This window comes from Silurus meridionalis, chromosome 5, assembly GCF_014805685.1.
Source record: "Silurus meridionalis isolate SWU-2019-XX chromosome 5, ASM1480568v1, whole genome shotgun sequence".
Classification (NCBI taxonomy): Eukaryota; Metazoa; Chordata; class Actinopteri; order Siluriformes; family Siluridae; genus Silurus; species Silurus meridionalis.
The window spans coordinates 9,975,221-9,997,793 of record NC_060888.1 but is presented as its reverse complement, the minus strand read 5'-3'; the positions used below and the strand labels follow the sequence as shown (position 1 = coordinate 9,997,793).

At 39.2% G+C, this 22,573-nt stretch overlaps 1 protein-coding gene across 2 annotated transcripts in view; it reads left to right on the top strand.

Moving 5' to 3' along the window:
* LOC124385925 (fibronectin type-III domain-containing protein 3A-like) overlaps nucleotides 1–22,573 on the top strand; it is a 34,166-nt gene continuing 11,593 nt past the window's right edge. For both annotated transcript variants that reach the window (XM_046849427.1, XM_046849426.1), the window contains exons 1-11: nucleotides 1–383; nucleotides 8,399–8,528; nucleotides 14,784–14,859; nucleotides 15,049–15,125; nucleotides 15,266–15,470; nucleotides 16,609–16,842; nucleotides 19,986–20,050; nucleotides 20,237–20,400; nucleotides 21,285–21,344; nucleotides 22,189–22,327; nucleotides 22,464–22,514. In XM_046849427.1, coding sequence (XP_046705383.1) covers nucleotides 8,430–8,528; nucleotides 14,784–14,859; nucleotides 15,049–15,125; nucleotides 15,266–15,470; nucleotides 16,609–16,842; nucleotides 19,986–20,050; nucleotides 20,237–20,400; nucleotides 21,285–21,344; nucleotides 22,189–22,327; nucleotides 22,464–22,514 — 1,170 coding nt within the window. In that variant the 5' untranslated portion in view covers nucleotides 1–383; nucleotides 8,399–8,429. The remainder of the gene's footprint in view (nucleotides 384–8,398; nucleotides 8,529–14,783; nucleotides 14,860–15,048; nucleotides 15,126–15,265; nucleotides 15,471–16,608; nucleotides 16,843–19,985; nucleotides 20,051–20,236; nucleotides 20,401–21,284; nucleotides 21,345–22,188; nucleotides 22,328–22,463; nucleotides 22,515–22,573) is intronic.

Here is a 22,573-nt window from a genome sequence, read left to right as displayed (position 1 = left end):
AGACGGTGTGAATAGTGTAAAATTCTGAGCTCCCGCGTTTCCGCTTCTAACTTTCCCCCTTCCTTCTTCCCACTATGGGAAGACCCGGGTTCAGGCGAACGGAATTTCGCTCGCACTGCGCATGCGCCCGCCGAGGCTGATGGCGATGTAGCAGCGAGCTCCGGGAATTCACCTCAGATGTCCCCAGTTAGAGTCTGAGTGGAGGTCGCAGTGGGGATGAACGCCTACAAGCAGCCGTGCGGAATAACCGAGAGCTCGGGCACGGATTAAAGTCTGACTTCATTTTTTTTTAATTTTATTTTTGAGAGGGGGGTTCAATTCAGCGCCATATAATCACACGCGAGCTGCGTCGTCCATGTCTTCTCCGTTCCGGCACTATTGCGGTAGGCAAAGACTATTTCCTCTCATCACTCTTGTATGAAAACGGCGCTGCTTCGAAGCAACGCGTGTCGAGGTCCGGTCCAATTTCCATTCGCGCACTGGGACTCCTTCCTGATGGTCCCCGACTCGTAGACTACGCCCTGTTCGTCATTAACTGACCCTCATCATGGTTTTTCCCAACTTCCGCTAGACCCAAACCGATTTTTCCCCTTCTTTTGAATAGAAACCGGATTCTGCTTAACTTAAAACCAAAGGCAACATTTCCACAACATTGAGAAAACGTTAAGGGAGTTTTCACGCGAGATTCCGTCGAGCGGTTTCTCCAGGGCTGTAGCTGTAGTCTGATTAAACACGAGGACGTGGCACCGTTGTAATTTATTTGACATTTTTTATTTTATTATCCTAATGCTATCACAACCATTTGCTTTATTTAATGGCTAAGTAAACACTCTCTTTTTTTATCTTCTCCTAAAATTCAGCCAGTGGAAGCGAGTTTCTTTAAGATCTGATGGTTCTGGAACCATCCATTGAACAATATTTACTTTTAGTCATTCTATACAAGGCTTTTATACACGATGATACATTTATATATATATATATATATATATATATATATATATATATATATATGTGTGTGTGTGTGTGTGTGTGTGTATAAGATGTGTGTATGTTGTTTATTTTGCAGCTTTGTCACTACAAACATATTGTGTATGTATATTTCAGTATATTTGGTACAAGATGAAATGAATTATTTATGTAATTAATTAATGATAGTTATTTAACACAAAACAGTAAAGGGTATTCATTAAAATAATTATTAAGAATAGTTTTACCCTGATCATTTATTACCTTATTATTATTATTATTATTATTATTATTATTATTATTATAGCTATGGTTAATATCTGTTTATATATATATATATATATATATATATATATATATATATATATATATATATATGTTGCAGTGCCCTAGTATTTCCACATTTCCAGGTGCACACATCTGTCTCCAAGACGTTTTGGATTTTCTTTACATCCTCTTAGTGTAGTTACAAGACCATCGTTATGGAATAGAGATACTACACTTTAATTTCCTTGGTGGATCAACAGGTAAATAAATGCCCAGTTTTAGTTTGTTCTGCTCCTACTCCCATTTCCCATTGTAAAGGCTGTGGGATTCAAACTACAATTTTCCACACATTATACAATCCCTTTCATTTTGTCTGCAAAATCAATTCAGAAGCATGGGCAGTAAAATAAGTAGCATATTAAACAGACCAACAGTGGATTACATCTGTGTGAGTGTTAATAAATCATTCCTCTGACAGACGTAAAGTCTGCCCTGCTGTTGTCCCAGTTCTAAGCCAAGGCTTTTTCTTTTTTTTTTTTCACACAGTAAAATTTCCACCTGCAGATGATCACTTGCAGGTTGAATTGATACCTACAGGGGTGTATTAGCTCATACAGTGTTCATTTAGGCCCAGATGGATGTTGCTCTGTAGCCTGTTATCCTGTTTTGCTCATCTGTGAGGCATCTCACAGGTCTGATGTGAGGGAAAATGTGCCTGTGTGTGTTAGAGAAAAGAAAAGACAGACACTATGCGAGTTGTCGAATTACACACCGTAACCCTGAGACGATCTGTCCCTCGATCGACATTGTTTAGGAAAACTAAATTTTGTTCGAATAAAAGTTGGGTTATTTTTGGACACGAGTAATAAAGAAGGTAGAAGGAAGGTGAAAGGAGTGGTCGCGGGAAATCGAGATTTCCCATTACAGCATCTTTTGTCTGATGAGGGGTTTGGTTTCCTCAATGCCCCGCTCCTGGTGTCACACCTTTGAAAACCTGGCCTCATGCTGGATGTCCTGAGGGCATTTTCACACAGAGGTTTTTTTTTCCCCCTGGTTCCCTCCCTGTGACACATCCAAACTAACATGTTTCACCAAAACTGGCATGAACTGTAATGGTTTTGCAATTGTTTTATTTTTATTAGTCGTCAATTAATAAAAAAATTAGGGGTGTGAGTAGTTCAGTGGTTTAAAGGTTGGACTTCTGCTCCAACTGGTTAGTTGTATGAATAAGACAGTTGAAGTCGCTCTGAGGAGGGGCATCTGCCAAATGCTGTAAATGTTCAAAATGCTAGCTGATTGGTTGTGTGAAAGAAATTCAGAGCCTCGTGGTTTCAGGCTGCTTTATTAGTGCTGATAAAACATAACAAAGATTTCAGTCATAGAGAGACATTTCCAGGTCTTAGTGTTTTAGGACACGCATTTAATGACAACTAAATCAGTGGCACAAATATAGCAAAAAACAAATCATGTAGATGACCTGGTGGCCCAACTGAAAGAGTTAATAACTCATTTCCATCAACAGGGCCTTTCTTTTAGTTTAATGACTAGCTCTTTCTTGGATGTAGCCTCCTATGTGTACAGCAGAAACCGGGAAGTTTTTCCATCAAGTTCAGCTCCAGCCTCAGTAACATCAAGAATGTGTCTGGATCAGTCTAAACTCGCTTCCTGGAACAGGAGAGTGACGTGGCAGCTAATGGTTTTTTTTTTTTTTTGCACAATGAAATTCACTATGCAACAGTGCAAGGGTTTTGTTTCAAATTCATTCGGCTTGAAAAGACAACAAAATGATTATGCAAGGTATTCAAGCTAAATTTAAAAAGACCTTGTGCACAACCCTGCATATAATAAAACTTACATCATGTAAGTAATAGCATTCCATAATTTCAAAAATGACTTTTCCCAGGATCGTATTGCAAAATGTACATAATTTGCAGACTAGCAAAGCACATTTAACTCTTCTGGGCCGTGTGTTGAGACTACCACTCGTGACTAGTAAATAGATAGTACATTATATGGTCAATTCAATCCCTGGCTATTTCACCTCTTTATTTTCCTAAAACTAGATTTTGCAGTGAGGTTGTGGGGATTCGTCCATTCACCCACAGGAGCATTAGTTAGGTCAGGCTCTGGTGCCAGGTGAGGAGACCTGGCATGCAGTCCAATTCCAGTTCGTCTCCCAGGTCCAAAGTTTAAGTCAGTTTAACTTTGCACAAACCGTGTACCAACAAACGATGAAACATGTTTGGGTTCCAGTGAAGGACCAATGTGATATCAGCTGTCCACAAACTTTTGAATATATTGTGCATTAATCTGTACGGCTGCTATCTTAAACATCTGGCATGTCCAAAATTGGGAAATGAAAATAGCGTGATGTGATAACAGCACAGACGTATATGCTTTCAGAAGTATATTAAGAATTTATTATAAACTTTCTTTCGGCTTCTCCTGTTAGGGGTCGCCACAGCGGACCAGCCGCATGTTTGATTTGGCACATGTTTTACGCTGGATGCCTTTCCTAACGCAACCCTCCCCATTTATCCCGGCTTGCGAACGGCACGAAGGCTTGTGCAACATGAGAGCGCTGCATCCTAACCACTAGACCACCAGGGACCCCCATATTAAGACTTTATTATAATATTGAAATTATATTGTTATATCACCCCAACCTGTAAGTCAGTTACTGTTAATGTCAAAATGTTAAGATGAGTTTTATCAGAAGCTAAGAAAGTACCAAGCAGTGGCGGTAAACGAAACGCTTGCTTAAAGTTAAACATAAAAATATGTTGCTAATATCATAATGTGAGCGCCTGAGTTAGCGCTGGCGCATGTCTATGCAGGACTGAACAGGGCTTGAGGTGCTTCATTCAAGAACAGCTGTTGAACAGAGGCAAATGGAAGGACCCAGCACCCGCCAATGTCAAAGAGTTATTGTGTGGCACTGGTGCGCTTGGCTAAAGGGGTGCCTGGCACTGCCAGCCCTCTTCACCCACAATCCCATACTAAGCTTCCAACACTTATGGGCCTCTATTAGCATGAGAGAAACAGAATGATAAAGAAGCACACAGGCAGAACTGAGTCATTCTTTTTTCTTATGATTAAAAACCCTTACAAAAAAAAGTGCAAAATCTTCAAATCCCATGTGTACAGCTGAGCGTAACACTTTCATAAACGCTGTAGAAGAGCAATTAATTATTAATATTATAGTAATCATGAAATGATGTTCAAGCGAAATGGATGAACATTGAAAGAAATGTTATTTACATTTATAGAAGTGTTCAAAAGTTGCTTTTTGCAAGTGAGGAAATATAATATGTTTAATGAAAAACATGATTCTATACCTACAAGAATCTTAGTGTAACGAATGCTGTTTGTCTGCACCAACAATTAAGGGCAACTGTTTACATAATAGGGAAAGTAAATATTACAGTTATTCACTGCTAAAATGTTTCCCAACGGAGAACTGTAAAAAAGTTAGTACTTTTATTTTCAGTTTTTTAAACTGACCTGTTTTATATATTTACATGTATGTTCTGGCAGATCTTTTAAAGTAATACAGCTTACAACTGATCTGAATGTTCAAAGCCAGTATGAGCAAATGTAGCAATATAAAACATGATAGAAGCATTTAAATATTTAAAGTTATTTCTTATTTTTTAACTCAGACTGTCGTGACTTTATTTTTTTGCATATTAAACGTCTTATTTTTAAGTTTATTGGCCCGACGACTTGTAGAATTTGTTGAGTTCAGTTTAAAGAGTAGTCTATTCACGATTTTAAAGTCAGCAAGTGCATATTATTTTCTAGGTTTAACTTGAAATGTCTCTCATTGTACTGGATTATTATTCTTTATTATTATTAACTCTTCTTATTATTGTTATTTATTTCACACTAAATATACTTGCATTTGGTTATTTTCCTTTTTTTTTTTTGTATGACGCTTTAAAGGCAACCCTGTAAAAATTGACAGTAAATCTTTTTAAATATTAACGTGTCTTCTTTAAATCACAGTGCTGTTGAATTCTCGATTTTGATTGGTCAGAACGGGTTGATTTTTCACAGTGTTTCCTAACCAAACCACAGAGTTTCATGCAAGACAAATTTTCCACAGGTTGTGGTTAAGGGGGGTGCGCATCCATAACTTAACATGATAACATGCATATTAAATTACTATTACACACCTTGACTGATTTATTTATTGGTTATACCGTATATAAAATTTAACTCAGTTAGGCATGATGCAGAATCAGTGTGAGCTTTAATTATCGATGTGTAGAAAAAAACTGCGACTGAAACAAGTGCGGGAAATTGGCATAGGTAGAAGTGGTCATAACACAAAACAAAAGCATGGGTTTATAACTCATTTTAATATGTAATATAATCGATGACTTAGTGTTTACATCCAGAAGGAGTCTCCAGTGTCAGCACTGGGAACAGTTAGAAGTAAAGCTGTAACGTTACTTCACTGCATTTTTTGTCCTATTATCTTCAGGAGAGGTTTTGATAGGGCAGAACTGTAATATAATACAGGAAGTAATGTGTTGTGTGTTGTTTGTTTTTTTTAGAAACATTAAATAATTAAAAATGAAAACTGCAGCTATTGGGAAATAATCAGCTTTATGTAGGGACACATCACACAATTGTGCTGTTGATAGATTTTCTATAAGAGTTATAATTTATTCCTCAAGTGTTTATTAGTACGTTTTAACGTAATTACTGTAGAATAAGAAATCAATGAAAATAAATATAGTTAAATAAACAGTGATAAGATTAGACACCTCAATTTTACCATTTTGAACGTTTGTGTGTTTCCTGACACACTCTCTCTGTCTCACACAACATCTTACAGGCTGGGAGGTTTGTTCCAGTTTTCTACCCAAAAGGGAATCGTGTGTGGTCCTTGTGGCTCTTCCCTGTGTGCAAGCGCAGGTCGTCTTGTGCTCTGGCATGGTGCAGACTTTTCTGTCACATCACACGTGTTCCCCCGTGTTTCCTGTTTACAGCCTGGGCTGCATTTGTACTGAGGAGCGTGGAGTTATTGACTCCAGATGGGTAATGTAGCATGAATTTGAGAGAGAGAGAGAGAGAGAGAGAGAGAGAGAGAGAGAGTGAGAAAGAGAATCATACCACATCACTGCAGTTTCTCTGTTTTTCTTTCTTTACTTGAAGAGGACTTTAACTTTTGCAGAAAACAAGTAGAGGTCAAATATGTTCTGATATGGGGGTGGGGGGGGGGGGGTGTTCAGCATCAATTTTCCAGATTTCTCAATCTCTGAATAAAAGCTAGACTTGTTTCAAACACAGATCACAATGTGGAATATTGTACTGCTCTTTCTGTTAAGGTGGAAAATTGCTAGTAGTTTAAAATGGACTCCTCATCTACAATTCACTGAGGTTGAGGCTTTCAGTTACTGAAAGACTGAAAGAAACTCCTTTTTAATGCAGCCAGTCTAATGAGAGGCCGCTGTTGTGTAAAGAATATCACAGTACTGAATGGTACTCCATATTGCTTGTTCTTCACTATTTAATGTGCCTAATCAAAAAAATAATCAGAATAAATTGCACAATTTATTGCTATGTATAATATCTTATTTAAATCAAATGTAACTGCAAACAAATAAATCTTCTTTATAATTATGTATCAGTCGAATAGACATTGAGTCTTGAGATGTGCTGCTTTTCTCGTTTATTTCTAAGATGGTAGCAGTTTTCTTGGCATTGATATATGAGTAGAGGAGAAAACAATTCAGTTTAGGAAATCTTGTAGCTTTTGGAACTATATATACACCCGGACTGGGCGATAAAGCGAAAAGTTTGATGGATATTTTGCTATCTTTATATTTGCTTTGGAAAAAGGGGAAAAAAACTTTTGGAAAGAATGGCTGCTGTTGTGGAGTACTGATGAAATGTTTAGCGCAAAAACTCACAGTAAAAAATTATGTATCCATTATGCTAACGATGCATGAACTAGATTTTTTGCTGTCTCTCTTGTGCTGTCATACTCATTGGACAGAAAGAAGGCGTGTCATCGGCCTGTAGGCTCCGCCTTTTTTAGCATTATAATTCAGCTTAACATTCTAATATACAATATATTGCTCAGCCCTAAAATATGGAGCATCCTAAAAGCCTGTAATCACAAGGGATCACGTATATTATGTATATATAGGGATTATGTATACCTGCACCACATTGTGTATGCCACGAACATCCAGTTGCCTCCTGTGCACAGTCTTCAATGTCGTTCATGATGTCCTTGCCATGTTTATTGTTAAAGTCCATCGCAACCTTGTTACAGCTTCCCGCTCCAGCCATGGAAACGATTTCAGTGCCTTTTTTTTTTTTTTTTGACAAGCATTCATAAATGGCAATTAAAATATGTATAAAAATGTTGTTTTTGCTGAAAAGTACAAATTCCCTCTACGTATGGAGAAATATAGGAAAACATATAAGTAAATAATTAGTATATAATGTCATGTTACTGTATGGAACTGTTTATTCTGCTCTAATGGCATGGTTATTGACTGGCAGACACTGAAAACGTCAGTGTTTGAGAAATCATAGTTTTTACATGACTTAAACATTTTTTTATTTTTATTAAAAGATAACTGATATTACTAACTCCTGTACAGTTGTACATACAATGTACATACTGCATATTGTAATTTTTATACCCCTGTTTTTCTACACATATTGTGCCTTACATACATCTGCACTAATATTTTATTTGTGTATCTATATATGCTTTGTACATCCTGCCTAAAATTTCACATTTGTAAATACATATATATTTAGTGTACTTGTTTATTCAGCTTTTTGCACATTTCACTCCCGTTGCCTTATAACCTTTTACTTGTTGTACTTTTCAACTGTGTCTGCACAGTCTTTCACTGCTATAGACTTTATATTTATTTATTGTACATGTATCTACACATGCTACTATTTGCATTTCTGGTAGATGCTAAACTGTGTACCTGTACTATGTAATGGTAATAAAGTTGTATCTATGTGTCTGTCTGTCTGTCTGTCTGAAAATGGCACATGGATATAAGATAATCAGGAGTAACAGTTGCAGTCGTACTTCCCTCATTTTACGCTCCTACTCCTAAACCATGATTATAGTGTTTAAGGGGTTAAATCGTGTTTCTTTTTTTTTTTTATCGTCTCATAGGAGTTGATGTCAATGAACGCTCTCTTCAGCTATGATGACAGATCAGCACCTCCCACTTTTGGAGGCCACGTCCATGTTGGCTGAAATGCCCCTCCACCCGCACATGCTCAGCCGAGACGGCATGCAGCAGGTGAGTGACCCAGAACGACGAGGCTAGATCATCAGATAGCAAGCTCTTCTTTTATTCAGCTCACAAAAGACACTCAGGGAATCTAATGCTTAGGGCACAGGCTTGGTTCTAGCATGTCGTTGGCTGAAAAGAAAAAAGCTTAAGATAATCCTCATGGACAAACTGTGTATACATGCTTTATGCGTCTTTCTCCATTATTATACAGATTAGAGTTTTTGTGTTGTGAATGATCCATGCCTACTTATTGTTATAAGGTTTCGCAAGATTTGGATCTAAATGCAGGGTTTATTAGAAAACCGAGGCAGACAGCCCTGAAAGCCAAAGCTAACTCAGAGTGCTAAACAGGCACAAGGGGAGATGATCAGCAGGCAGATATCACCAGTCGAGGTCTAGCCCGTAAACTATGCAGAACTAACTCAAAACCAGACGCTGATAAAATCAGCAGACTTGAAACCCCGGACTGGCAGAGAACTGGTGCTTGTTGTGGACATTTAAACGTGGACAGCTGAGTTGAGTTACTGGAGCCAGTGAACGAGGGTGCAGGTCATGTGACTAAAGATAGTAATGATATGATGTTAATGAGGTTTGGCATTAGACGTTTGTTGAGTGATTTTGTAGTCGAGGCCGTCACATAAAAGCTTCTACCTTACTGTCAGGAGATCACGAGTCTTAACTCCCAACAACCCTGTAGCTCGGAGCCAAAAACATCAAAATCGGATGTCCCTCTGGGTGGAGGTTTGTGGTCGGTATATTCTTCCAAACCTGTCAATCACAGTGACACGAGCCAGCAGTGGGCGTATACAGTATGAGGTCATTGATGCGGAAAAATTTTATGCACAACGTTAGCCTTCACCAGTCCTGATTGGTAGCTGGTTAATGAAAAGTGAGAGCTGGTCAAGGGGTTGGGAATTTTGGCATTTTTCACAGTAATGTTTTTAAACAGATCACCGGAATTGTTTTAAAGTCGTTTTTATATTGTATCATGGCTATATAAAAAGGTGTATTTTTAGTAATGTGATGACCCTTTCAACTCGAAACAAAAAAAAAGATGGTGGTCTTGGTGGACTTTTTCTGAAGTACTGTGCATTGCGTACACACTTACTTTGCCGAGCCCTGATACTATAATTTGTTTATCACCTGACCTTGGTCTATTTCCTGTTTTGAGTGTAATTCACGTTTTTTGGCATTTCACTGCCTGCTTGTCAATAAACACATCCGTTTCTGCCCCAGCCTCCTACCACGATGAGAACTAAATGCAATGTGGTGTGTTTTTTTCTAACTGTTTACTGCATTTGACTGCAAAATCACTTAAGAAATCCAGCATCCAGCTGAGTTTCCGCAACTGGCGCAGTTGCTGACCGCACAGATGAGAATATTCTTACGTACTCCTTTACCCTCGAAAAGAAAAACGGTTGAAATCCTGCTTACTGTCACTGTCGATTAAGGGGTTAAGGGTTTTGGACGATTAAATCGTTTCCTGCAAAAATAAAAAAGAAATAATAATTCAGAAAGCAATTATTATCGCACATCAGTTCAAACTAGTCTACTAAGGATACATTTTTGCACAATCCTGTGCTTCTTTCTTATTGGTGGCCTTTAGACAAGTGTTTTAAGGAAAGTCAAACATTAAAATTGTATTTAAAAAAAGAGACAAAAGAAAAAAAATCAGCCTTTAGTTGTTCGTAACTAAATTCAGGTACCAGCGAGCACGTCCCAAGCGTCTGGCTGATCTCAGCTTGTTATCACTGTTCCTGCACGCTATTATCGTCTGCATTACGGTGAATTACAGTGTGCTGTTGTCAGGATGAAACTCGTGCAGCGTAAAGCTGGCTTTATTACATGTTTATTTACACATGTTAATCATTAACAGCTGCAGCTGCTCATATGTCCTGTGTGTCGATGGGATTGTGTATGTATGTGTGTGTGTGAGAACTTTTTTTCGTCATCTGTATAATTCTGCGTGCTTTAGTGGTCACACTCATCTCGTTCCAATCTGTTCTTTTAACCCAAGTGGATCCCAGTTAGTCTTTATCTCGTTCAAACACTTTCTTTAGACAAAGCGCTGGGTCATGCGAGGGCTTTCGGGTTTAGTCAAGCTAAGTCGAGAGACTGGAGAGAGAAGCAAAGAGAAGAGAAGAGCGAAGTGTCTGCATTCCTCACAGCCACACTCTGCCAGCAGAATTTCCAGGAAGAGGAGGCAAAAAAGGGGGGGAGGGGAAGGGGCTGGAAGTGTACACATCCGGAACTCGGTCCTGATAGCCTCCGCTGATGGGAGGGTGTCAGTGTGTGTGTGTGTGTGTGTGTGTTGTGTGTGTGTGGGTGGGACATGTGTGCTCTTCCCAGCATGTGTTTCTTTTTCACAGTTACTCTCATCAGTGTGTGAAGCAATCGTTGCTCTGCTGTACTGTAGTGCTTATTGTTCTACAGAAGTTCTGTAAAATAGTGTAATATCTGTTTTAAAACCAAAAGAAACAAACGCAATGTTCTTAAATCGTGGGTGCTTTCAGTTCCAAAAAAAACCTTTTGATTTGCATCAATTCAGCATTAGCAAATGGTTTATATATATATATATATATATATATATATATATATATATATATATATATATATATATATATATATAAAATTAAATGTGGTTGTGGCCCATGTAAAAAAGCATGCTGTTATATAGCAACAAGGAAAAAAAAAAGTGTGGGTAAATCTTTTATTCATCCCACCCCCCCACCCCCACCTTTCTGAAAAAAGAAAGCCACATTCCATGCCTGCTTTCCCATCGTTTGGCCTCTAGATCAAAGCCTGCTGGGAGCTCAAAGGCCACACAAAGAGCAGGGACGAGAGCTCGGGTTGAGACGTGGCTTTTGAGCAACTTTATCTCCTTGAGAGTCAGCGTCAGATTAGCCTCAAACAGTCCAGGTCACTGCGTCTCACCATGCTGTCTATCAGTCTTGCAATGGGGGGGTTTCAGCTTAATCTTGTACTTTTCTAATTAAGCAGCACATTTCTTCTTTGGCTGAAACTTTTAGTGAATCGTACCTGAGAATATGAAGGTACGTTAGAGGAATGCACCAGAACCTTTGCTGAAAGGCATTAAGGAGATGCGATTATTCATCCTAATTAAGCCTCTGTGACTGGGATATGTGACTCAACCCAGGCAGTGACTGAACTTCCCAACACTCCCACACACATTTTACCAGAAGCTGTGTTTTTTTTTTTGTTGTTTTTTTTTCTAACAGTGACTAGACGTTACACAGACTGGCTTTAGTCTTGAAACTGTTCTTCTGAATTACATCAAGAACTAACGTTCTGGATCAGACATTGGTTTTTTGCCTCTTTGTGTACCCGATTTACATCTCTTTTACTTTCCAGCGATCAAACTAAGTTTTTTTTTTTTTTACGTCTTTGGTCCGGCGCTCAAACGAGATCTGCCGAGGAACAACTGTCTCTTCCTATTTTACGTCCTCTCGCCGAAGTTGGAAAAGAGTCTAAATATTTACCCTGTGCCTTTAAAACTGCTTCCTCAGCCCAAACACGTTGTGGGATTGTTTTCTTTTGTTTTGGCACAGACAGAGCAGCTGCTTGACGTCGTTTGTGGTTTTTGGTACGAGATTGGACCGAGCTTGGATGTCGCTCCGGTTCAGCAAATTCTTCTCAACTGTAGCACAAACGCTCCAGCTACTTTAACTCTCAAACGGCGTATTATTCTTAGGGTCATTTGTCAGTGTTCGCTTTGTTTTCGAAATTGTCCAGTTTCACCAGTACAACACACACACACACACACACACACTCACACACACACACAAAGCCAGAAGGATCTACCTCAAGTGGAGACTATTTTTATAGCAGAGAAGAGTTTTTTTAAGCCGGCACCAAGTCAATGAATATTTATCGTTCCTTTTTTCCCCTCAAATCGTGATGTTAGGACCGAAATATAGTTTCCCTCAGAATCAGTGATGGAATTGAGACTTAATAAACACAGCGACAGACAGCGCAGCATCAATATATACACTAAACACAGACAACCAACCACAACCACATAATAAACTTCGACTACGCAAAAACTATTCTATGATTCTAACATTGTTGTACTTTTTCGTATCAATGCCAAAATTTGGGAGTAAAATACGGGTGCATTTTAATTTCCGTAATAAAACAATTAACAATCAGTAATTTAGCAGCTGTATTGATTACAATGTTTATTGTGTGTAATGCAAAAGTGCAGCCTTACAGCATCAACATATTATGGAAAACTATTCAACGCCTTCAGTTCAACAGTGCTAAGTATTATTAGTTTTATTTATTTTTTATTGTTTATATCAAACTGCTTTTAGTGTACGAATAAATCAGGCAGTGATAATGTCTGTGCCTTGCTTTTTCCTTTTTACCTCCTTTACCCTAGCCACCCCCCTTTTCCCTCTCTCCCCCTCCCTGTTTCCTCACCTCTGGGTTTTGGCTCCCAGGGATGGCAATGGCTTTGGGGTCTGGTTGGGGCATTCCATGCATATTTCTGCCCCTCTTCCACCGTCTGTATCCTGCATTCCTCACATACTGCCCCAGTCCGCTTCCTCCCCCACTCTTTCTCTCCCTTTTCATTCCAATTACTTTATCTCTCTCTCTCTCTCTCTCTCTCTCTCTCTCTCTCTCTCTCTCTCTCTCTCTCTCTCTCTCTCTCTCTCTCTCTCTCTCTCTCTCTCTCTCTCTCTCTCTCTCTCTCTCTCTCTCTGCCTCCCCCCTCTCTCTTTCTCTCTTTCATACGTTCCACCAGCAATTGTACATAAACTGTTTGTGCACGGCCTTTTGTAAACAGGAATGTGTGTTCTTTCCCCTGTTTTTTGTCATTGATATATATTTGTCACATGCCTGCGATGGCCGCTGGGTCAGTGCAGCAGCGACTGCCTGTGTGCAGAGACTGATGTAACATCCAGGCTCGTGTACATTTCCCATGGAGGCGTATTTTGTCAAATGGGGCCGAGGCTTTGTGCACACACTCTGCAGGCTAGGGGGAAACAAACGCGTGGTTTTGGAGTGTGTGGACGAGTGTTTTCACTGAGCCAGACATCATATGGAAAGCATTCAAATAAAACTGGATATAAGCCATTAGAATTGGGAAATATGCATAGTGTTAATATTAAAAGAATTTTTATATATATAAAATCTAATAACACCCAATCTGCACAATAATGTTGGCTTGTACACACCTTTTTGTAAACTAAAAATCAGTGTTGTAGTGGTAAGACGTGGCATGTCCAGTAACACCACATCACAACACACTAAAGCAAAAGCAAATGTTTTATTCCCCTTATACCACCGCAAATCTCAACAATCACAATTCTGAAATGATCAACGAACAACACATTTCAATGAAAATATATTTCTTGTTGTAGAACATCGCTTAGCTTATAATAGCTGTAAACAGACGTTCCACCACTGCCTTGAAGCGATTTCAATAAAGCTTTTTTAATTCGACTAAGACGGGCCTAATTTAAATTTTAAAAGGTGTATTTAGACGACAAAGTATTAAGACGTAACAGTAAGCCATGTTACTGTTTAAAAGATTTTGCCTATTACAAAACTATGATGCACAGATCTGCATTTACATCACAGGATTCTTCATCACATTGAAGATTCCATGTATTAAATGTAAGACTTTACTTATCTGAATCTCATTGCCCATGTAGGCACATACATAGGCGGCTGCAACGGAAGGTCTTCCTGTACCAGAAAGAAAACCTAAGGATATATTCTATTATTTAGTTTAGGTGCTTGTATTCAGACACCAAGCTGTAATTTCGATTTCTATTTTGACTTCTCAGACTTGATTTGGAACGCTTTTTTGCAGAATAAACACCAAAAAACAGCCACATTTCGAGATTTTAGCCACACTTGTGCCACTGTTTGTGAGAAAGATTTTAAATACTGGTTTAAGTTTGCAGACAATGATGTAGAAAAAGAAAACTTTTGATACCATAATCATAATACGCTGCCCAGCACTTAGAAGCACACACAAAAAAACCCTGTAGTTAGAACACATCAAATGTAATCACCGCATAAATCACAAAGCTGATGCAACTCTTTCCAGAAATCTTTATAATGACTGTGGAGTTTCAGGACACAGTAGCAGGGACTTTTTGTTTTGGAAGTAAAGATAAACAAACAAAGCGGGGCTCGATGTATTTGAAGTGTTATTTCACGTTCACATGGTTCACATCATAGTTCAAGATGTCTGATTGTTTTACTGTTTGTTTGTGTCTTTTCCAGATGGTCCTGGTGCAGGTCAATCCAGGAGAGACGTTTACTGTACGCACAGACGATGGCCAGATTCAGTGCATTACAGGTAAATTCTACATACACACACACACACACACACACACACACACACACACACAGACACACACACACACACACACACACACACACACAGACACACACACACACACACACACACACACATACACACACATGTATGTTCAGGTTTTTAGTTTGTGGTATTTAAATGACAGCTGCATTCTGTGTTTTTTTTTAGGTCCGGCGCAGGTGCCCATGGTGTCGCCTAATGGCACCGTGCCTCCAATTTTTGTGCCTCCAGGTTACATATCTCAGGTATCCTCATCATCATTTATTATGCCATAAAATCATTGCTGTAATTGTATTTTGAATTAATAGACAAGCAGAGATGAAAAGAAGTGATTCTGGACTAATAAACCCAAAACCTGTTTTGTGGTCTTGTGTGTCCCCTACAGGTGGTGGAGGAGAACGGCATGTGGAAGGTGCTGGTTCTGCCTCATACTATGGAGTTTCATCCCACTTTACCCCCTGTGCCGCCACATCTCCCGCTGTACACGCCACCACAACCAGCCATGCTGCACCACCCACACTTCTACCCCACCGAACTCTCTCCTCACTACATTCACCAGCTGCCTGCACTTCCTGTCTACCCTGATCAGGGTGAGCACACACACTCCCACACACCCTAATACATAATATGTTTGTATATGTGTATAGGACAGCGGTTGACCCATTTATCAGATGACACATATTATTAACTTTGCAACAATCTCATCCAGGGTGTATTCACCTGCAAACCTAACCAGAGTCCAGCTGTGAATGAAGAGTGCACTAAATTCTAGAGGTCCAGTTTGTAATTCGAGCTGTTTCTATCGATTATTTTAGTATTCGGGTATGCTGCCGATTATTCCAACCATTAATCGAGTAAATAAAATTGTAATAAATAAAAAATGTATAGTTTAAAATTATCCCAAACTTTGTGTGTCATTCTTTGACCTATGACCTTTTTTCTTGCAATTCCGAGTTTTTTCTCGAGAAACGATTTTATTTAACATCCGATAACATATAACATTTCTGGTGCATCCACTGGTATCCATGTTGTCGACCTGAAGTGTGAAGCTGTTGGCGTATGAATGAGGCTCCTCTGCTTCCTCTCTCTTGTTCCGTCTCCTCCAGAGCTGATTGTTAGACAGTTCTCTCCAGGGATCGGAGGCTTGATTTGATACCATGCAATTTTGTTGAGTGTAGACCATTTTATGAGGTGGTGGCACTGCCCGATTTGATGGGGAAAAAATCTGAACTTTTTTTATGTAATGAGGCTATGATGTTTTTTTCTGTTAGTTGGTACCCACTAAAACTTCAAACTAGCTCAAACAAGTCTGGCCATAGGCCTCCTCTCTTGTTTTTTTTTTTGTTTGTTTTTTTTTGTAATTCTAATGTATATCATAAATATTAACTAGATCTCTTGATCTGTTTGCATGGTGTTATTTAGATTTAGTTGCTTTCCTGACCATTTGTGTGCAGGAGGTAAGCTGAAGAGTAAAGGTATAATTGTGCAAATGAGTAGGCTGCATCCCCGGGACACAAAGATTACATGTCTGTCCTGATAGTTATTTATTCATAGTTGCTCAGTGGACAAGTAGATTCATATTCATAGATGCTCGGTGGACTGCTGAAGTGACATGTTGACTTTTTTTTGTCTACTTCAGACACTCGGCTAACTAGCATAACATATGTTATAAGACAATTTGGTTTCTAGGACAACTGTTCTACATTTATGATGTGTGTGTGCACCCAGACATGATGTGCCACAGTGTATCAATGCCCATCCGTGAAGAGCGTGCAGTAAAAATGCAGGAGCAGCTGCAGCGGAGGCTGAAAGGCGGGCATCTGGGTGCTACTAACGGCATACCACTCACTCACAATGGACACAGCAAAGTCCGGACAGGCATGGCTGCATCTCCAACTCCACCACGTCTTAAACACTCAGTCCGCAACAGAGGCTCGCCTCAGAGTGACTATGAGGTTAAAGGTGAATTGTGCACACATGTGCACACACTGTTCACTTTAATTGGAATGCATGTACATTTGCCCATTTATGCAGTTATCTAATAGAAGCACAATGCATACACTCGTGCAGATACAAGTAGAGATTCAGATGTTTGCATTATACATCTAAATGGGGGAAATGTGTGTTTTTTGTGACTCTAATTGTAACAGGGTTGTTGGTGTCATATAGGCCAGTGGTCCCCAACCTTTTTTTTGCGCCACAGACCGGATTAATGTCGGACAATATTTTCACGGACCGGTTTAATGTCAGATAATATTTTGACAGACCGGCCTTTAAGGTGTGGCGGATAAATACAACAAAATAAAATGATACGACGGCATAAAAACATATTTTCTAAATATAATAATAAACGTGAATCCACAGTGTTGTTCTTTGTTCGTTTTGCTAGCTTGGGGGTTTCAATTTAGCTGTTATGTGTTAGCGGCCAGAGCAGCCTCTTTAAGAAGGTATGTACCGGAGAGAATCCGGTAATTTTCCAAAATAAAACTTCGTTCAGAATCAGTAAATAAAACGGAAATAATGAAGGTAATGTATCCTTTCTGTGCGGCCCGGTACCAATTGACCCGCGGACCGACCCGGAGAGAGCCTCTAGAAAAATTGAGCGAGCAACAGATCTGTTGGTAGAAATGCGTTTCAGAGGAAACGGCTCAGTTGGTTTAAGCGGGCAGAAAGGATAAATTATCTCAAATATTCACTTATTACAGTCATGGCGAAAAAATGTGTCTCAGCATGTAGAAAACACAAAACCTTGCGGTGGATGAGCTACAACATTAAAAAACACACATCAAGTTTTACTTGCGTCAGCCAAGACCAACAGTCTAAGGCTACCTTGGGAACAGTTTAACCCAAACAGACCAGCTAAAAAGTAGAGAAAAAAACTCATACATCTAAACATCATCATCAAAATCAATCATCAGAAAAATCACAGTCTTTAGCTGTCTCTTTATACTTGTATGACAGGACACCAAAACCCTATGCAGAAAATAGAGATCATTTAAATGGCATCTCTTGTGCTGATGCCAAGGCTTTAATAGAGTTTTAGGTGCAGTCTGGTGTTTAAGTGACAGCATTGAACCCTGGGATTTTTTCCTCATTTTATATACAGTGAGAAAAAGAAGTATTTGAACACCCTGCTATTTTGCAAGTTCTCCCACTTAGAAATCATTGAGGGGTCTGAAATTGTCATCGTAGGTGCATGTCCACTGAGAGACATAATCTAAAAAAAAAAATCCAGAAATCACAATATATGTGATTTAAACTATTTATTTGTATGATACAGCTGCAAATAAGTATTTGAACACCTGAGAAAGTCAATGTTAATATTTGGTACAGTAGCATTTGTTTGCAATTACAGAGGTCAAACGTTTCCTGTAGTTTTTCACCAGGTTTGCACACACTGCAGGAGGATTTTGGCCTCCTCCACACAGATCTTCTCTAGATCAGTCAGGTTTCTGGCCTGTCGCTGAGAAACACGGCGTTTGAGCTCCCTCTAAAGATTCTCTATTGGGTTTAGATCTGGAGACTGGCTAGGCCACGACAGAACCTTGATATGCTTCTTACAGAGCCACTCCTTGTTTATCCTGGCTGTGTGCTTCGGGTCATTGTCATGCTGGAAGACCCAGCCTCGACCCATCTTTAATGCTCTAACTGAGGGAAGGAGGTTGTTCCCCAAAATCTCGTAATACATGGCCCCGGTCATCCTCTCCTTAATACAGTGCAGTCGCCCTGTCCCATGTGCAGAAAAACACCCCCAAAGCATGATGCTACCACCCCCATGCTTCACAGTAGGGATGGTGTTCTTGGGATGGTACTCATCATTCTTCTTCCTCCAAACATGTTTAGTGTAATTATGACCCAAAAGTTCTATTTTGGTCTCATCTGACCACATGACTTTCTCCCATGACTCCTCTGGATCATCCAAATGGTCATTGGCAAACTTAAGACGTGCCTGGACATGTGCTGGTTTATTCAGGGAACCTTCCGTGCCATGCATGATTTCAAACCATGACGTCTTAGTGTATTACCAACAGTAACCTTGGAAACGGTGGTCCCAGCTCTTTTCAGGTCATTGACCAGCTCCTCCCGTGTAGTTCTGGGCTGATTTCTCACCTTCCTTAGGATCATTGAGACCCCACGAGGTGAGATCTTGCATGGAGCCCCAGTCCGAGGGAGATTGACAGTCATGTTTAGCTTCTTCCATTTTCTAATGATCCAACAGTGGACCTTTTTTCACCAAGCTGCTTGGCAATTTCCCCGTAGCCCTTTCCAGCCTTGTGGAGGCGTACAATTTTGTCTCTAGTGTCTTTGGACAGCTCTTTGGTCTTGGCCATGTTAGAAGTTGGATTTTTACTGGTTGTATGGGGTGGACAGGTGTCTTTATGCAGCTAACGACCTCAAACAGGTGCATCTAATTTAGGATAATAAATGTAGTGGAGGTGGACATTTTAAAGGCAGACTAACAGGTCTTTGAGGGTCAGAATTCTAACTGATAGACAGGTGTTCAAATACTTATTTGCAGCTGTATCATACAAATAAATAGTTTAAAAATCATATATTGTGATTTCTGGATTATGTTTTTAGATTATGTCTCTCACAGTGGACATGCACCTACAATGACAATTTCAGACCCCTCCATGATTTCTAAGTGGCAGAACTTGCAAAATAGCAGGGTGTTTAAATACTTATTTTCCTCACTGAAAATAAGTATTTAAACTATTTATATATATATAAATAGTTACCTAAATATACTTTTCAGCACTGCAGGTCACGCTAGTGTAATGTTATGTACTGACAGATGAATCATGGTATAATGGAAACCTAATGAAGTTATTTTGACTTGGGAGCAACTTGAAATAAAAATGTCCACAAATACTGGCTTTTGGAAACATGCAGGAATGTAAAATTTGTCAGGGTCACATGACCTATATCACAAACATACCTCACACGCATCGATCTTCCATCAGTAGAATACCCAAACAGTTTTGTTTTATATAAACTAAACAACATACAAACAAAGATAAACTCATGTTTGTTTTTAATGCAAAAATATCCATCTGGAGCAGGATAATAGAACGTGACACTTTTGTCTAATGGAACTGTTACAGCTGCAGATCCGGAAGAGGAAATGAGGCGAGTGCAGGAGCTGCTATCTTCTGTATGCAAACCAGCAGTAAGTATTTTACACTTATGGAGATGATAACAGCCTACAAGTCAGTATTAAATTGCATTAGTTATGTTATAATTTCCTGTCCTCTACCCCTCTCTCTCTCTCTCTCTCTCTCTCTCTCTCTCTCTCTCTCTCTCTCTCTCTCTCTCTCTCTCTCTCTCTCTTTCTCTCCTTCCCTCCCTTCCTCAGGTTGGCAAGGTCACGTCACACTCTGCAGTTCTCTCCTGGCGTCCTCCCCTCAATCTACTGTCAGAATCAGATGCACACTTACACTCACACCCTGCATTGCCGCTCAGCTACGAGCTGGCCTTGTTCCAGAGTGGCTCAGAGGGAGATTTCAAACTCGTGTACCAGTAAGTCTTGAGATCCACAAAACCTGATTACAGTGTTAATTACACTATATGGCCGAAGGTTTGTGGGCATGTTGAACATCCCATTCTAGATGTAGTCCTTCCATTTGTTGTTACAATCAGGTCCATCCTTTCAGAAAGACGTTTCTCTACCTTTTGGAGTGTGCTTGTGTTCCTGTGTTGATTTAGACACACAAGCATTAGTAAGGTTGGGTTCATCCAAAAGGTGTTCAGAATCTGTGCAGGCCATTTAAATTATTTTACTCCATTTTTCGCAAGCCATGTCTCTGTAGACCTTGCCTTATATTTATTCAAAACTTTAGCATGCGAAGACATTCAACACAATTGTGTGCTTCCAAATTTCTGCAAACAGTTTGTGGGAAAAACTCACATATGAATGTGTCCACAGTCCTTTGGCCATACAGTACCTGCATTTTAGCTTCCTCATTGTAACTGCCTCGAACTGCCTTGAAATAATTTGGGGGCATCCTCATGCCACAGCAAAGTCTCTTTATTTATTTATTTGTTGTTGATTTGTTGTTGCTGTTTTTGGTGTTAAGTGTTTAAGAATCAAGAATACTCTTGTATCGGTTTACGCTGACAGAGTGGTTTAGAATGTGTTTGCATTGCTGCTGGCGGAAACAGCACAGACAGGGCGCAAACATTTGCACTGGTTTCTAAAAGAAATGACAGCAACACATTGGATATCACAGTGGGATGTTGATTTGGAAGTGTCCTCTTATTAACATTCATTTAAATCTCACTGCTGATGCTCAAAACAATACCAAAAAAAGAATGGCCTATGGCCTAAGCCTTTATTTTGTAAATCTTTTGACTGCTTCTGTGCACATTCCTCGCATGCTTCATAATTCTGAATGTTCTTCCAGAGGGAAAGACACTGCATGTACTTTGGAAGAGCTCAGACCTGCTACACACTATTATGCCAGGTGAGACACACCGACACTCACATGTTAACTCTTATCAATTTGATGGAGATTTGTCAATCAGAGATGTGTTTTGAGTTAACTGGGGAGTTGGGAGTTCAAACACCATCTTCCAGTCACTACCAGTTAAAAGTAAATTAGATTATTATGAATAAATAAGAGCTCAAGATGAATCACCATGGTGTAATCATTTATTGAAACTTTGTAACTGTGGCTCAAAGGGTGACATTTTACTCTCTGCATCACCTATCAAAAAACTTGACCCAACATTAGCAGGTTCTACACCCATGAATGAGACACATGGCAAATTAGTGGGTGTAACATTTTCATGAAAAGAATCCAGACATAAAGCTGTGTCTTATATTCTTTACATATTGTGTTAGTATTTAATGTACCATAAACCAAAAAAACAAAAGAAATCTGCATTTGATATATTAAACAACATAATTAGTATGTGAAACATTTTGGGATGTACATTTCCAGTAATCAGAATATATATATAAATTGTTATTATTATTATTTCTTAACCCATAAATAAAAAAAGTATGAAAGTATGTTCCATAGTTGCAACCACCCATTGAGTCACTCCTGATCTCTTGACCTTTAACCTTTTAACCTAGGCCAACTTCATTCTTGGGCTGTATTTAAAGTTTTAAGTCTTTCCATTCAAATGTCTAGCAAATGAAAACATCTAATTGCTTGAAGTACATGTGAAGTTTCTGTTTGTATTATTCATATTATACTTTATAGTCTTTATAAGGGCATATTTTTTATTTTAAGTTCATAAATGCATGTATGAAGGCCTTGACACTGTACTGTATGCTGATGCTCTGTCTGTGTGTGAAAGGGTGTGTGTGGCATGTAGGTCAATGAAAGGAGCCCCATCAGAGAGTGTAACCTTCACTACACTGTGCAGCTTCCCAGACACTCCTGCAGTCCCCCAATTTATTCGGCACACCGAGAGCTCCATAAGCCTTCAGTGGAGAGTAGGCCCTTTTTTGTACATGTTCAATTTTTACAAATTCTAGGCTTAGTTTTCTCTTCTTATAAATAAAACAGTAATTCCATAATATAGTTTAAAAATCAGTTCATTATCAGTTTCTTTATTCTTGTCTGTCTCAGTCGCCCAATGACAATGGCTCAAAGATTACCGGCTTTTGCTTGGAATACCAGGTGAGGACTGGACAATGAACAAGCACCAATCTTTCTTTCCATTAAAATCATAACCTTGT